The sequence below is a fragment of the Colossoma macropomum genome, unplaced genomic scaffold (genome assembly GCF_904425465.1).
Source record: "Colossoma macropomum unplaced genomic scaffold, Colossoma_macropomum, whole genome shotgun sequence".
Taxonomy (NCBI): Eukaryota; Metazoa; Chordata; class Actinopteri; order Characiformes; family Serrasalmidae; genus Colossoma; species Colossoma macropomum.
Genome location: NW_023494807.1, coordinates 3,725,262 through 3,742,727, shown reverse-complemented (window position 1 = coordinate 3,742,727; position 17,466 = coordinate 3,725,262). Strand labels below are relative to the sequence as shown.

Genomic DNA, 17,466 nt, shown 5'->3' with positions numbered 1-17,466 from the left:
ATGATTATTTGCTGTTAATCATCTTATTGGATATGGCTATTGTATATTGGGCAAATCTGTTGACTATAGTTATTATTGTTTTATTTTAATTACATTATTGATTATTGGATATTGGATCTATAGCCTGTGATTGATTGCTGCGAGTTACTCTATTGGCTATGACTACGAAATTGCCTTCGGTTATTGACTATTGGCTGCAGTGGCCACAGCTGTTGGTCATTGGTCATTGGGAGTGTGGCGGATTGTGGGAGGTGCTGATCGGCTGAACTGTCAAAACACTCCGCGCGCTGTGAGAACAAAGCAAGCACACGAACCGTTCTAACGCGGGAAATACAGCGAGACTGAGGCGCGCGACGTCTGCACGAGACGAGGTGAGTTTACCTCAGAAACAGTTTCTGCGCTGAACTCCTCCGTTTTATTTCGGTCATCACGAAGTTTGAGCGCATTTATTCAGTTCCCTCTACTTGTGTAGGACAGACAGTGACCAAACCTCCGCAGGGAAAGCAGAGGTGAGCTGTTTATGCTGCTATTTTGGCTTCTTTTAATTGTCAACAACTATGTTTTCGTGTTTTGTAGGATGTTACGTAAGCACAGCGTGTAGCCTGCGCTGTAACCAAGACAGTCGCTGCGTTTAAAGGGAAACTCCACAGATTTTTCATAATATTTCTGTATTATTAAACGGTTATGACGCAAATAAAGTAAATAAAGTCATTTAGAGTCATAAGGAGTGGTTTGATGTGAATTGCACCGTTGTAGAGGAACTTACCGAGTCAGAACTGTTCACAGTGGTGATGATAGGAACCAGATGTCCACCTCTAAAAGCTCCCTCACAGAAAATGAATTTGAACACACTGAATGATGTCTGAGACGTTGTTTTGATGATTTTTGTCTTTTGTCTTTTTGATTGTTAATCCATTCATGGTAGACTGATACATCAAGAGTGTAGAACCTTTTTTTTTCCACACTGACTCCTATTTTACCATCAGCATTACATATATGACCTCGGAGGACTTGTGTAGGTTCAGTGGTGGTTTTCAGACAGTAAATAAAATGGCTATATTTGCACTGTAGACATCTCAACCCCTGGTTCCTATCACCACCACTGTGAAGAACTCAAAGTTAAACGAATTACTTCACATCAAACCACTCTGCATGCCTTTGTTTACATCTTAACCTCTGAATTATGCAGAAATTCTGAAAATTCAGTGGAATTCCCCTTTAACTCTAGACAGTGCTTTAGACACATTTATGGGGTATTATTAATTCCTGAAATGAGTGGTCACTGACAAAAGCTTATGATGATATTTGTTTCTATTTTTACTTAAATGGCACCAGCACTCCACAAAAAGAGGAAACATGAACAAATACGGAAGTCTAGCTCGATTCATAACACAGGGTGAGAAAAAAACTAGACATCTCACCCCTATACATATCGTGTTGATGCCCTAGTCTGCAAGCTTTTATTGTAGAGCAGGACTTTGAACTCAGGGTGCAAGGATTAGACATGAAAGCTATCCAGCCCTCAGCCCAGATTGGACTGATTAAAGTGTTTTTGTGTGGCCTGTTTTGGAGGAGCCTTACGATACCCTGCCTGAACACATCCAGACAAACTGGATTGGGTACTGCAGGAATGTTCCTATGAGAGAAGCACCTGGATCCTCAGCTCTGTTGACACAGCTCTTCCTGTGCAATCCATACAGGGCACAAATAAAAGGAGCTGTGGATCCTTAAGGAAGGTTTCACTGGATGGATCTTTTTATATATGATGTGATGATGTGCAAATGCGAAAAAGGTTTTTAAAGCTTAAAAAGACTCTCTATGATGTAAAGTTTCTATGTCAATTAAAAGGCCCATATCCTTCATTTTGCTTCTCTTTTATTTTATCTTTATTATCGAGGTCTGCTAATAACTTTTTTGACTATTTGCCAACCATTTTATCCATTAAAAGGAAACTAAAAGGCTATTTTTGCAGCTTAATTTCTTTAAATGGTATATTTTGAAACTATAGTGTTTACATTCTTTATCAAACTCTTCTGTCTCAAAAAGTGTGGAAAATTCACTTTTCCATGATATGGACCCTTAAATGTGTAAGGCTTCACATAATTTAAAGGTTCCAGGTCAATTAAAGGGCCCATATCCTACATTTTCTTATGTTTTGTAATGGAAACATCATTATTTTTTCCCCTAACCATTTTCCAGCCATTCTCTTGTGTTTTATTCTCATCCCTAAGGTCTTCTTATAACTTTGCATGCCAGGAGGTTTTGTATTTACATGACCATTTTCCAACCACTCTTTACCCCTTAAAATTAAACAGGCTGTTTTTGTTACTGTGCCTTTAAGAAATGACATATGTAAATCGCCTTCATTCTAATTGGCTGTCCTGTGTTGTGCCTTGTTTAAAAAAGCAGTCCAAGCTAAAATGCTCCTTGTAACTTTAATGTGGGAAGGGTTAAAGTGCTCGGTAGACATGTATATGTAAATGAGTTGTTTTTGTGTGACATCACAAAAACACTGACTTCAAAGCAGGCTATTTTTGCACCTTAGTTTCCATATATAGTATATTCTTAAAGTACAGGAAAATTCGCTTTTCCATGATATGGGCCCTTTATTGTGTAAGGCCCACATAATGTAAAGGTCCTATATCAATTAAAGGGCCCATATCCTACATTTCCTTATGTTTTGTAATGGAAACATCATTATTTTTTCCCCCAACCATTTTCCAGCCTCTCTATATCTTTTTATATTGTTACAGTTCCTTTTAAGATCATAATGTGTAAATAACCTTTGTTCTGATTGGCTGTCCTGTATTGAGCCTCATTCAAAAAGCAGTCCAGGCTCAAACATTCCTATTGACTTCAATGTGAATGGAGGGAAGGTAGCATAACTGTTGTAGGCTAAATAGGCAGATATATGTAAATGAGATGGTTTTTGTTACATCATAAAAACTGAATTTTAAAAAGCTGGAGCAGGAACCTTTATTTTCAAAGAGTAGAGCTGCTTTAGCTGAACTCCTTTTATCAATAAGGGTGGACTTCTTTGAGTACAGTGGCCGGTTGTGCCCCTGGGGTTTAATCAGTAAATTCCACAGATATTAACTCACATTATCTGCGATGAAAGCCGCCTTATCAGATGCTGATTGATAGACTCAGCACTTCTGCCACAGCCTGATCAGACTCGACTGTTACTGAGGTAATGATCAGGGCTGTACACTGTAGCCTCAGGGCAACTAGAGTGATAAACATGATCAAAGTTTGGTACTTGATAACTGTAGTATGTTGCATAACTTTTATTACATTCGTAGCAGTTTTGTTTTCTTTGTTTGAAAGTTTGTGCGCAATAAGCTCTGTCTTTTTCTCTTTTCCTTTTTGTACTGAAACCTTTGTGCCTGCATGGTACTGGGGCATTTTTCATGGTGTGGGTCTTTTAGTTCCAGTGAATGGAGATTATAATAATAGAGCCTACAGTGACACCTGTGCTGCCAGCTTTGTATTGCCTTCAGACATATAACTGTGGTCAGTAGTTGTGCTCAGTATCCTTAATTGGTTTTAGTGCAGTACAGTTTGTGAAGTGTGGAATAAAAAACATTCTGCACAGTTTTTGATAGCAGTTTTTAAATGTGGTACTACAGTGCGTTGTGTCTGTGTGTCGAAATATTGTGACAGTGAAAATGAGTGCATTTACATGCACTCAATGATCCGATCATAATCGGATTTCAGCAGTTGATCTGATCTGATTATCTAAATAGTCATGTAAACAGCACACTCCGATATCTTAAATCAGACTAATGTCTGTAAATCCGATTAAGAAACCGGATAAAGAGAGCTGGATTTTAGCTCAGTGATCAGATTTCTCAGTGCTTGTAAACTCTTACTTTGATTTCTTTTGGATTTCTCAGTCTGTGCATGTGAGACGCAGCAAAACACTTTTGGAGCGACTAAAACCAAATACATGCTGAACAAAATGACGGAATTAAATATTCTGCATCTTCTAGATGATGTATGTTCATATTTTCAGGTAAAGTGGCACAGTTTCTTTTTTAAAAGCCGTTTCCATCTGTGACTTTATTGGCTGGCTACAAAGCAGAAATCTGATTACTGCCTGACTCATGTAGACCCAGAGTTTTTCCATTGTCTGATTACTCAAGTGCATGTAAACGTGTTGATTGCATTACAGACAAAATTTGATTTTTTGCAGTTATCAGATTATTAAGTGCATGTCAACACACTTAGTGTTTGTAATTATCAGGAGATGGTATTTTTGCCATACTACCCACCCGTAATCCTAGCCAGTAGCTAATGACAATAACTATATCATAAATAATAATAACTATATAATAAATAATCCTAATCAATAAATATGGCCTATACCCAGTGTAACTAGTGGCAAATAATCATAACCAATAATTAGGGCCAATATCCAATATCCACTGCTAATAAGGCCATTAATAGCAAATAAACATAGACAATAGATATGGCTGTTATGCAATAGTCCAATATCCAGTAGTTGTAGCCAATAGGGTAACTAATAGCAAATAAAGGGCCTTCCTGAAAGTTTGATATGGTATGTAAACACTGTAAAGGTAAAAAAAAAGTATCACTCCTCAGTCCATATTTGGAATCTAAGCTACATAAAATAGGCTGCTTGAATTTTGTGAACGTATTTACATGTACATGCTTATTCAACAGTTTAGCCCTGCCTAGATTGAAGTTATAAGGAGTGTTTCAGCCTAGACTGCATTTTGAACAAGGCACAATGCAGGCCAATCAGAACGGAGGTCATTTACATAATTTTAGACACTGTAGAAAAAAACAGCCTGTTTAATTTTAAAGGATAAGGAGAGGTCATGTAAAAATGAAGACTGTTGCCATGCAAAGTTGTAAGCACACCTGAACAATAGAAATAAAACACAATAAAACAATAGAATACGGGCCCTTTAATTGATATGGAACCATTGCTGTTTAATCTTTAAAAAGGTTCTTCGCACTTGCACGTCTCATATACAAAAAGAACCATCCAGTGAAAGGTACTGAAGGGACTAAGTGTTCTTCTATGGTGTCGCTCCCAAGAACCGTTTATTTGCGTTCTGGATGGCTTGTACAGAAAGCGAGCTGTCTGTGCTCTTTTACAGGGTCGCAGGGCTCTGTGGTATGGAAATGAGAATCCGTGTGTCTAACACTCTCGCCAACTCTACCGGTCCTCCAGGGAGAGTCTCTATTTCCATTGCCCTCGTCCGGTGTTCTCCCTGAGCATTTCCTTCTCTTTTAGGATGTCTTTCTGTTAGCTCAGTCGGCTGCATGAAGCTAATCATGGTTTGATCAAGAGCGGAAAGCCACTTTAGGTTCAATGTCAAGGTCAATACACAAGATTATCTATCGAGGTCAGCGCTGTTGCTTTGATCTCCTACATTCCTCCAGCTAGGAGGGGCACCAAAGTAAACAACAAGAAGCAAATTATTCCATCATCACAATACCATCAGGCTCTGCTGTGTGGCTCCTGAACAATATTACAGTATTTTCATTTAGTGATGGAGCTAACCGGAGAAAAAAGCAGGAGGACGGAGTGGAAAATGACAGAGAAATTATATACATTACACAATACAAAAGTTGAGACTCACTTGTTTTACAATTGTTGTTACATTGATATGATAATAACTGGAACATTCTACCCAATTAGTTCAAATCCAAGACCCACAGTAAAAAAAAAACAAAAAAAAAACGCTAAAAATCAACACCTTAAATATTTACAAGGATTATGTCGCTATGTATTTATACCCAAAAGCATTAGTAGAGCTAAATATAAAAGCTAAATATAAACAAATCAAAATGTATAGGGTACATTGCTTTGTATTGGGAGTTGTCCACCCAAACCCTTTTATGTTTTTTTAAAGATCTTTTTGATTTGTGAGGTTGAAATATTTAGATTTATAATAATTTGAATTTTTAAATTAATAAAACCCCTTTTCATTAAACTGCATTTTAGAGCAGGAAGTGAGGCTGCATCCCTGTCCCTCATGGCCACATAGTGAGCAGTTAGAGTCTGAAAATCAGTGTGTTACATTAAGAAATGCCACTACTGAAACACATATTTTCTACAATTAAGTGAACTTCTTTGTGTTTTAATTAAAATATTAGGTTTTTACTTGCTGTGTTTTCTAGTCATGTACTGGCTGGCAGTTTTGTGTTATGTTCCAAACTACCAAAACAGTCACAATGACATGAATGTATTGTGACAAAATGCAATGTTTGATCATTTATCTTAATAAAGTAAGCATAATTAAAGTATAGGGACACTCCAAGCAAAAAGAACTTTAGTCTAAAGTCCAAGTTAGTTAAAAGTCTGAAATATGTTTTTAACTCTGGCTTTGAACCAGTTCAGTAATGATCCAAATAAGTGTAGATTAAATGTCATAAACTAGAACACTCAAAATGAAATATTCGCAATTTCAAGTAATTTGGGAAGAACAAATAGTAGGTATTGTTATATTATAAACTGTAGATATCCATTTGTAGCAATTTTTTGACATAAAATAATTATAGATCTCATCAGCAAAGTCTATTAATCGCTGCTCAAATATATGGCATTCTGAATATGACTTGTTGTTGAAGTTCACTGGGGCTGAAAAGTCCATTAGGGCTGAAAGATGAATCGTCTTTACTTCCAATAGCAATTTGTAAGAGTGCAATGTTCAGATCGCAAGAGCTGCAACGTTTAGTATGGCTTAAAGTGAATATTCAGGGCAAACAAACAGGCCTGACCCATAATTTATAGAAACATATTCACAATATTGGTCAGAAAAATTGCTATTTGATATTTTCACCATATATTACCCATTTTAACCTCTCTCTATCCCTTAAAACCAGGCTCTTTTTGTGACTGTGCCTTTCAGAAATCATATATGTAAACAAGCCCTATGTTTACATATTACATCAAACTGCAGTTAGATATTTTTTCATTAAATCATTTACCCTTATTCTCGATGCTGTGTAGCTTTCTCAGTAATTATTATATTATACAGCTCCAAAACTCATCACAATTTTCTTGATTTTTGCAATTTTTTCAAAAATTGTTTGAAACCTATAGAAATATGTATTATATTGAAATCATTTGTATATGTATCTGCAACAATATTGGTGTTATATTATTCAAAGCAGTGATGCTAAACTTTTGAACAGTAGTGTCCTTAGAGTCGTGTGCAAAAGTTTGGGCGCACTTGTTAGATTCCATGTTTTGTTGAGTTTCTAAGAGAAAATAAGTGAACACGTCCTCTACAGAGAACACACTCTGCACATTTTAATGCACAATTTATTTGATGAATTTAATATATTGGAAAAAATAGTAAACAAAATGTGACCTGTGCAAAAGCATATTTTATATTTTATGCTTTTTTCCCAATATGTCAAACTCTGCAAATAAATTGAAATTGAGCACTAAAATGTGAAGAAAAATACCATTTATAAGTTGGTTCCCTGTAAAGGATGTGTATCCAATTTATTCAGTTATTTGCATATGACTATAGATATGTATCACTGCTACTTCTGCTACTGCGACACTGCTATTACTACATGTAATATTGGACCACTTCCATTGCTCCTTTCATCCTAAAAAAAGGAGACTGAGATGGAGGCAGCGTTTTGTTATAACAGCGATGATGTCTATAGTTTTAAACTATTTACTAACACTAGCTGCTTTTTGTATTGTGTATGTAATGAATTGACTCTTAGAAATGGTCCAAAATGACCATAATAAAATCTGTTGCTGTTGGCTTTCTGCAGACATCTTTCAGACATAAGTCACCAGAATGCGATGATCAAAGTCCCTTGATTTTTGTCGGTGGTGGACCCTCATGCCCCATGCTTGAGTTTGGGAAGACGTCCTTGTTTCTGACGCCTCAAGGTCGAACATGCTCTGCTTCTCCTTTTCAGCATCGCTATGATGTAAACACCCTCAGGTTATTGATGGTTGCAGCATTTGTTTGCTCAGCTCTGCTGGAGAAAAATATGGCTTTAGGTCCTGTTTTCTTCTAGCACTCGAATGAAGAGCCCATGTCACCAAAGACATGCATGAGTACCCTCCTGGGCTCAACAACCCCCTGTCTCCACACCCCCCGTCCCGCTGCACCTGGTTAGCGCGATCCATCGTCCTTGAGGACGCACGTGTTTTTAAGTGACTTTTCCCCCATTTCACCCCTTCGCTTCTCATCTGGTGTTGACAAATCCCCTGCTGCCGCTTCATTTATCCAGCTGATGGGCTCTTATAGCATACAGCTGATAGTCTGCGAGCTGTTTTATTGTCTTTTGCACCAGTTCTATCAGGATGACAAATAACACTTGATATCTTAGCGGAACATTTACACTTCTTTCACCTCCCCCCCCAACAAAGCCCAGTTTGGTAAATGCACATACGGGCCTAGCGTCGCAACGTGACATCAGTTATGCACTTTTAGGAACCAATTAATAGAGTAATTCCACGGCGAATGCCTTTCATTAGCTATGTGTCTGGTGTTACCGATGCTTTTCACAGATGGTGAGCAGAAAAAAAGGCAGAAATTACCATAACGGGTAACTGCTCCAAAGAGTTTCAGTAGCAGGCCACTGTCGAGTCCAGGGTGAAGAAAGACAGCAGGCTTTTGTGCTGAAAGCTGCCTTACTCAGCATAAAATGAGAGATTGATGTGGCTAGAAAAGTGAGACCTCCAAGGGCATTTTATCAAGGTTAGCCCTTGTCAAAGATTTAGAATGATTTAGTAAGTTTACCCACAGGACTCTTTGACAGACCATGGTAGACACCCACCCCCCTCTCTTTGGGTACAGTATCAAAGGGACAGATTGTAATGTGATCGGAATATAAGGGGTCCATATATCTTAATAAACATGCTCTGCGAGTCCTGATACTTTATCTGGTTTGACTAGATGAGGCTTGTAAATCATCGGAATAACTGATTTAAATGAAATCAAGTATCCATGTTGGAGAAATATACTTGTTTTCGCTACACCTTGCTAGCTTTCTATGTGAGCGACACGCTTGCTCTGTTGCCTTTTGGCTGAAAAACTCAATGAAAAGTGCTTTCTTTGCGCTAGACGCTCTGCGTCGAATAACCAGCAGACCCTCGGGGGAGTTTGTCCATTCATGAGACAATCGCAGGTTTAATTACATTATTAATTACTTTTCTCTCAGGGGATGGGAGCAGAATAATTCTTGATGAAGGGCCACTCCCTCGGTTCGATTCCCCAAGAGCAGAACGCAATTTATGGACTGTTATTGGAGCAACAGCTCTTTCAACTCCTTTTTTCTCATTATATTATGTCATGGCTACTTGAGCATGTTATTACATTGCATTGACTGTACATTGCATTCATGCCACACCACTCGAAAATGAAGTGCAATAATGTGATGATGGAGACGTGTCTTCTTCACCTAATTTACGACATAAGCATGTGTCGTAATCATATCAACATGAACATTGTGGACTCCCTGATTGGCAATTGTGTCACCGGCAGACTTCATTTGCATGAATAATTGTCACATCTTGACATGCATTAAGCTAAGCAATTAACATACATAATAGCTGTGCGGTACCTCAAGGCATTGTATGACCTTAAATCAAATTTACATGGTGCTAGGAAATTGCTCTAACCATGTTTCAAGTACACTAAAGGGATTGTGGTCCACAGTGGAGATATGCACGCTGTCTCTCTGGGCAACTTCTTGCATACATTCATAAAATATTTTGTTTATTCATGTGTTATAGATTATTAACAGGAGCAGTCTGTTCCAGAATAGTAGCCATTAAGAGAACATGTGCTAAGTATGCTGGTGCTAGCAAAACTTTGGACTGTAGATGTGGGAGATTTCAATTGATTCCCAAAAAACATTATGTTGGTTTGAGCTATAGATAATTTCTTGTAATCATCAGTCCAAATTAAAGCTAATTAAAGCTAATTAAAGCAAATTAAAGCTAGTGAGATCTGGATAACAATCAGCCATAAGTCATTGTCCATTTTCTCAGCTACACTTAACATTTAGCTTTGTAGTGCTACTGTAGTCCATCTGATTCTCTAAATACTTTGTTAGCTACCCTGTTCAATGGTCAGGACCTTCACAGGACCACCGCAAAGCAGGTATTATGTGGGTGGTGGATCATTCTCAGCACTGTAGTGATACTGACATGGTGGTGGTGTGTTAGTGTGTGTTGTGCTGGTACGAGTGGGTCAGACACAGCAGTGCTGCTGGAGTTTTAAACACTGTGTCCACTCACTGTCCACTCTATTAGACACTCCTACCTTGTTGGTCCACCTTGTAGATGTAAAGTCAGAGACGATACCTCATCTGTTGCTGCACTGCTTGTGTTGGCCATCATCTAGTCCCTCATTAGTGGTCACAGGACGCTGTTGGCTGGATATTTTTGGTTGGTGGACTATTCTCAGTCCAGCAGTGTCACTGCAGTGCTGAGAATGACCCACCACCTAAATAATACCTGCTCTGTGGTGGTCCTGTTGGGGTCCTGACCTTTAAAGAACAGGGTGAAAGGGGGTTAACAAAGTGCAGAGAAACAGATGGACTACAGTCTGTAACTGTAGAACTACAAAGGGCACCTATATAGTAAGTGGAGCTGATAAAATGGACAATGAGTGTAGAAATAAGTTTTAATATTATGGCTCATTGGTGTAAAAGATAAAATGTTGAGGTGCAGCAGTTACTGATTCTGCTCATGTCTTTTTCAGAATACTTATGGAATCTCTTCCAGCTCTCCACTAAGACTCTGGCTTTACTGGAAGCTAACGTCCTGATCAGCTGTGGCTCGACTCATTGGTACGAATAATTTTGACACTGTTCTGCACTACCTTGCGTGTCCAATCACCGGTCTCTTTGAGCACTGGTGTCTTTTGAGCCCTAGGCTATGTAGCTGGCCAGGGCATTCCAAAATGTAGAAGTTAGTATGCCACACAGCTCTCTTGTAACGTGCTATCATATAATTACAAATTTTCTGACCACCAAAAAAGATGGCCACAACACCAAACATTTGTGCCCAGGGGTCTAAAAACCTAATCCAGACATGTACATGGACTGTTCTACTGAAATAGTGCTAGTGACTGTTTTGTTATTCACAATTTTAGATAACTTTAAACATAATTCCACTAGAATTATGACTAGAAAAACAGAGCTTTGAACAGCTGTACACACGTAAAATTGCAATAGTTCACATTAAAACACAAAAAGTTTACTTAATTTCAGAAATTATGTGTTTTGGTAATGACAATTCTTACACACTGATCTCTTAGTATTTAAAACTCTTAGTGTTTCAGTAGTGACATAAAAATGTAGGACAGCATTTTCTGAAAAACATAAAAAAATAAAAATTAACCTCAAAAGAAGCCTAAATCTTTTAACTTCACTTTAAATGCAGTCAAAAACATCTAAAAAAAAACATATTAAAAAGAAAATGACTTATTTTCACAAGTGGGAATTTAGGGGTTAGGGCTTGGGGCAGACACCTCTCAGTAGAAAATACCCTGTTATGATTTTGTATTACTATCTCATTAATGCCTTGGGTTTACATAGATCATAACTTAATCCTTATAAATATCTAAGGTCTAAATACATGTTCTTTGTTTTTTTTTCCACTGAGAGACTGCGGTTTGAACTAATTCAGTAGAATTATCCCTATAAGTCTTTAACTATACATCCGCAAAGGTACAAGGCAGAGGTTTCTAATAAAATAAGTATGATAATAACTGTCTGATATTATGCCATACTAAGTGGCGTTAACATGATATTTTCAGACAGGTGGCTGAGTCTGACATTTTTTGTTCAATTTTGTTGGAATCTGAATGGTTGTCACTTCTCAACGGATTTTCTCATCCCTTATTTAGAGTTGACACATTCTGACAAACGGTCTCATGTTGACATCTAAGCCTGTAAATATGACCAGATGAAAGGGACTTTTTATTTTGAGCATTTCACCCTGCTGTCTTCAATGTCACCTAAGAGTGCCAGCTGCACTGATGCCTCCCTCAGTAGTCCTTTTTTTCACAGTAACCATAAAGTGCAGTTTTCCATCTGCTTCGAAGGTCCCTCAGTCAAATTATGCATTTTTTCTTCAGTAACATTGATAGAATGTATGTGTATGTGGGCAACGTGTATGATGTACATTGTTATTGGTGAGTAAGCAAGCCAGCATTTATAAAAATAGTTTTTAAATTGTTTTTATATGCAGTATTTTATTGTGGTAGTTGTGCTTGTACACGACTTTTATAACATATTTATCAAGAAATGCGTCTGTTTTATCTCGTCATGGCCATTTTTGTGGAGAAGTGTGAGTTGCACAGCAGGGGGTTCTTACACTTCCCTGTTCACCCTCATTGCTAGTTAGCAGCTCAACATAGAATCTCATTTCACATACAGAGAACTAATGGTGTCCCATTTATCTAATAGCAAAGTTAAGGAGAAAAATAATGTATTTGATTAGATTACTTAAAAAATATACAAGTTGATTTCCCTTCCTATGGTGGAACGGCCACTAGGGGGCCTGCAGAAAGAGGCTCATGAATCACAGCGTCATGGCCTGAAAGGTGGCTCTTCCACTGATAAAGTTTAGTTTTCCAATTATCCCAAATGTAGCTAACCAGCCAAGACATGTTTGGTGTCTTATGGAAACTAATGTTAGCTTGTGATAACTAAACAGCTTAATGCAGATGACTCCTACTACTGTTTTTAGCTATATAGATAGTGCAACACACTTCTGTCAGTTTTTATAGGCACGAGTTTGCCATAAAGCACCAAACCACATAAGCAAGTCTATTTGAGTGGCATTGCTTTTAGGCAGGTAAGTCAGCCTCATACCTCCGGTGTAAAACTAAAAAAGCAAATCTCAGACACCAAACATCTTGGAGTCAGAGGACACTTGTGTAATTTGATTATTTGTCAAACTCTTTCAACACAGTTCTTGGCTCCTCTTGGTTGCTGTCTTGGGCTCCGCTGGCTGCTGCACTGCTTTTTAAGCTGGAGATGACATGACATGCAGCTTTAATCCCTGCTGATTTGTTTACCCGTCCCAAACTTGAGCGCGTGACGAGAGGCAGACAGCGTCCACACCGAGCTTTCTGTTACAGCACGATAAAAGCCCCCCTCTGCCTCCACATGCACGGCTATGTGAGATTTAGATTGGATTAAACAATGACAGTCTGTTTAGATGCTAACCTCCTTGTGCTTCATTCCACAGATCCAGCCAGATATGGATTAAAACTCTGACAAGCTAGCAGAGGACCCAGCAGAGGGAGAGAGGAAAAGAACGCACTGACCACCATCGACAGACCAGCCTATGTGTTTTCATGCTCCTAACATAAGAACACACTGGAGATTCCACCATAATGTGAAGGAGAGACTTTGAATTTCAGCACCATTTCGGAAACGGATTCACAAGTTTAAAAAGAAAGGAAAGAAAAGCAAAAACAGTCAATCAACAATCCACGTTTGTATCTTTCATCACTGCCATTGACAGAGACAAAACTTGCATAAATAGCCTTTTTGTTTCTCAAAACCAGATTATATTTTAAGTACATCGACAGAAAAATAATTCAACCGTTGATGCATGATTCCACTAAGGCTTGGAACAGTTTCAAATTTGAGAGATTTCCAATGTGTTTGCTTTGCTTGTTCTATTGAAAAGTACCTGCACACCAATGATATGATTACCGTCTGATTTCGGCAGTTACCTCATTATTACTTAATAAGCTCTAATGTAAACATTATACTACAATAACTTAAATCAGATTAAAGCTTTTTTCTGATTGTCAAAAATGCACACACTCGGAATTGAATCCAGTAATAAGCTTATTCTGCAGATACATTTCTACATCTATGCAAACGTAAGTGGATAGAAATAAGATTGTTCAGAAGCAGTAAACACCATAGAAATAGATTCATTTCAAACTACGTCCCCAAATGACAACTGGCGTTTACACACTTTGTACCATAAAAACTCTCTAGGAAATTGTAGCCAGTAAAATGACTCCATGTTAAAAAACCTGGAATAATGCGTCAGCTTCAGCTTCATATTGGAGACACTGGCGAGGCCTAAATTGGTGCTTCTGTAAAAAAGGTTGATGATAGAATAAGAAAGCTGAAAAGAAAGGGAGAGATAGACATAGTAATTATAATATCAGGAATATCAGTGAATCTAAATAAAAGTAATAATTAGTAATAGAAAAAATAGTAGATGCAGGTTCGAGTTTTCTGAGAAGCAGCTTCAGCTTTCATAATGGAGATGCTGGTCAAGCTTGGTAGATAATAGAAGAAGGAAGTTGAGCGAGACTTAGAGACTATCAGGAAGATCAGTGAATCCTAGGGTTGTTACGATGCATATCTTTCGAGGTTTAATGTGATTCTCAATTCTGAGGTCAAGATTTGATTCGATTTTCAATAAAAATGTTTTGGTTTTACAGATACTACACAGACTGGTTTGGCTCCAGTGAGTAACAGTTTTCTGGTAGAACTTTTCAATGCCTGCTACGCCAACCCTTTAACAAAATAAACCCCAAAAATCCCAACCCCTAGAATTCATAATTTTACATTTTGATACATTTTTAAATGAAATCATTGGAACCCAAATAAAAGTAGACAATAATAAAAAAATCGATACGTGCAGAATCTGTAACTTGGCTTTCCTTGAAGAAGCACGTTCAGTAGACCATGATGGAGACGCTGTCCCAGAGCTCCAGGCTGGAGTGCCAGATCTGCTTTAACCCTTTCAGCCCGCAGCGGCGGCGCCCCAAAATGCTCCAATGCCGGCACACGTGCTGCTCCGCGTGCCTGAGCCAGATGAGGCTGAATCACAGAGAGATCCGCTGCCCATGGTGCCGGAGCGTCACTCCCCTGCCCAGCAGCCTGTCTGTCTCCCAGCTACCCGACGACCTGGAAGCGCTGTCCGTCATCTCCGTAATGCAGTCCTCTGAGCATGTGCCTGTTTATATCCGGTTGCCTGGTAACGGCTGCTACCTGCTGCCTCTACCGGGAGATGTGGAGCAGGCCCTGTTGCCCGAGGAACCTACCTACCGCTTTGACTTCAAAGGCGGCAGTGAGACGGGTCTGCCGGCAGAGAGCCTGGAAGTGGAGGTGGTGGAGGAGGAGGAAGTGGGGGTGCTAAAGAGTTCGGCATGGACTGGTTTCTGCACCGTTCTTCTCGTGGCGGTCATCCTTATTTTCCTGCTGGGCATCGTCCTGCACAACATGTCCTGCGTCTCCAAACGGTTCAGCATCATTTCTTGCGGATGAAAGACCTACTTTGCGTCTGAAACTCATTCACTATTCACGTTTGCCATGTAGTAAACTGACTGGGGAAATGACTGTGGGCCATGGAAAAGGGAGACAGACATAGACTATACATCCAAAAGTATTCAGACACCCTTTCTAATTAATGACTTAATTTGCTTCAAGGTGGATTGATGATACAAGCATTCAGTTGCACACTCACAGCTTGTGTATTCTCCATGGAAAGGCATTTCCAGTATAATGGGACACTCTGAGCAGCTGCACACGAGCTCACCATGCCCAAAGACAAGTGTCGGCTTGAGGTGTATAAAGTCCCCCTGCATTGGGCTGTGGAGCAGTGGAACTGTGTCCTCTGGAATGATGGAGCTCCAGCCACTAACTTTGGAATGTGTTCCAGAACTAATCAGCAGCTGACTTGACTAATGTTGTTTTGGCTAAATGCAATCAATTCCTCACAGCAATGTTCCAACATCTAGGGTAAAGCCTTATCAGAACAGTAGAGGCTGTCACTGCAGCAAAGAGGGGACAAACTGCTTATTATTACCCTTGATTTCAGAAGCAGTGTTGGATGAGCAGGTGTCTACAGACTTTTGGACATTGTGTCCATGTGTTCAGTGCTGGAGTTGACAGGAAGCAAAACAGAGAGACATGAACTTCATTTCTGACAAACAGTTTATTTATGATTTTCTACTACCATTCAGTATGAATGCAAAGCTGGACTGGATGTATGTTTAGCCATTACGGGAGTCAAAATGCAGTGAGGTGGACAGATGTGAATATTTGACTGTTTATTTATGTTTTTCTTTATGATTCAGCATCTTTTCTTGCAAATGATTGACTAGACTGGGCTTTGTACATTTTACCATTTGATCAGCACTGAGGCTGACAGGAAACACAGTGGACAGACATGGACAAATAGGAAGATGAAACAAAAATGGATTTCAAATTGACTTTATATATGATTTCTACATTCTGAATGTATGAAGTCACTTGAATTTCTAAAGGATAGTTTATTTATGGGGATGAAATGTTAGGCCAGGTTGGTACAGCAGACCAGTCTTGACATTGTCCGCAAGTGAAGCAGAAACATGGCCACATATGAATTTTTGATAGACTGTTTATTTCTGATTTGCCAGGTTTGTTTACAGATGGGAATCGAAAGAGAGAAATGTGGTCATATATGGAATCTCTGATTTCTTTTACTCATTTTTTATGATAATAGAATTCAAAGGCTAGACTCAGTGTGCACATTGAACCAGTGGTGAGGCTAACAAGAAATAAAAATAAAATAAAACAGAGAGACATGGAAATATATGATTTTTTAATATGTTGGACTGTTTATTTAATGAATCTAGAAATCATGCCTTATTTATAAACATTTTAAATTAAATATAATCTCATGAGATAAATTGATTTATACATTTAACCAGTTCTGAAGTTGACAGGATGCGTACATGAACTTCTGATTTGATAGACTGTTTATTTATGATGTCTACATAACTTCACATCATTTCTTGCTTGATGTCCCATTAAGTGATTCCCAAGCATATATACATTTCTGATATGTTATACTGTTTGTGGGGGTGGGGGGTGGCATGGTCCAGTCTTCTAGCTCCAAGCAGAGGCCAGCTAGATCTCCAGCCTAAATTCTTAGATTTTGCTCCCCTCACTCCGTCATTCTCCCCTCATACTACCACCATATGTTGAAGGCATAGGCTGAATTATACAAAGTGTAATTTCATATAAAGAGATTTTTAATTTTTTTCTTCTTCTTATTTTTTTTTTTTTAGTCCAAGTGGAGTGTTTCTCTTGATCTGTTCATTGTGAAAATCGTGAAAGCTGTCATGTTGAAATCATGTAGAAAAATAAAATCTGACAAAAATTGACTTTTTTTTGGACAACAATAATATATTCAAAAAAGTGACCTGAAAAGGACCAAACAGGGGATTCTGTTTTGTCAGAAACTGTGCCCTGATTGGTCTAAGAGCTGTTTACCACTGGTATTCCCAAACTTAAACTGTCCTCCCTGGAGCAGGCAAGTTGTGCAGCATGAGTTGCCATGGTCATGTCCCCCAATAAAAAGTGATCTACTGTCATAAAACAAAAAAAAAATCCAGGGTTTGCTTGAACTATGCTTGAAGACAGGCCCGCAGTTTACACGACCTCTTTTATTGGCATATAAAGCCCTACATGGGCTCG

The 17,466-nt window shown here is 38.6% G+C and overlaps 1 protein-coding gene and 1 long non-coding RNA gene across 2 annotated transcripts; both read left to right on the top strand.

Annotated features, from left to right (window-relative positions):
• The first annotated feature begins 244 nt into the window (after positions 1 to 244).
• On the top strand, positions 245 to 13,586 carry LOC118797112. Its single transcript, XR_005005924.1, has 3 exons — positions 245 to 371; positions 10,722 to 10,809; positions 13,220 to 13,586. It is a non-coding gene; the product is annotated as an uncharacterized LOC118797112 (long non-coding RNA).
• A 1,096-nt stretch (positions 13,587 to 14,682) lies between these two features.
• On the top strand, positions 14,683 to 16,565 carry rnf152 (ring finger protein 152). The gene has a single exon (XM_036556341.1). The coding sequence runs from the start codon at positions 14,689 to 14,691 to the stop codon at positions 15,268 to 15,270; it is 582 nt and encodes a 193-aa protein (XP_036412234.1). The 5' UTR covers positions 14,683 to 14,688; the 3' UTR covers positions 15,271 to 16,565.
• Positions 16,566 to 17,466: the final 901 nt, after the last annotated feature.

Excerpts from the sequence above, each read along its gene's own strand:
- rnf152 (XM_036556341.1), top strand. The coding sequence starts at position 14,689 with ATGATGGAGACGCTGTCCCAGAGCTCCAGGCTGGAGTGCCAGATCTGC.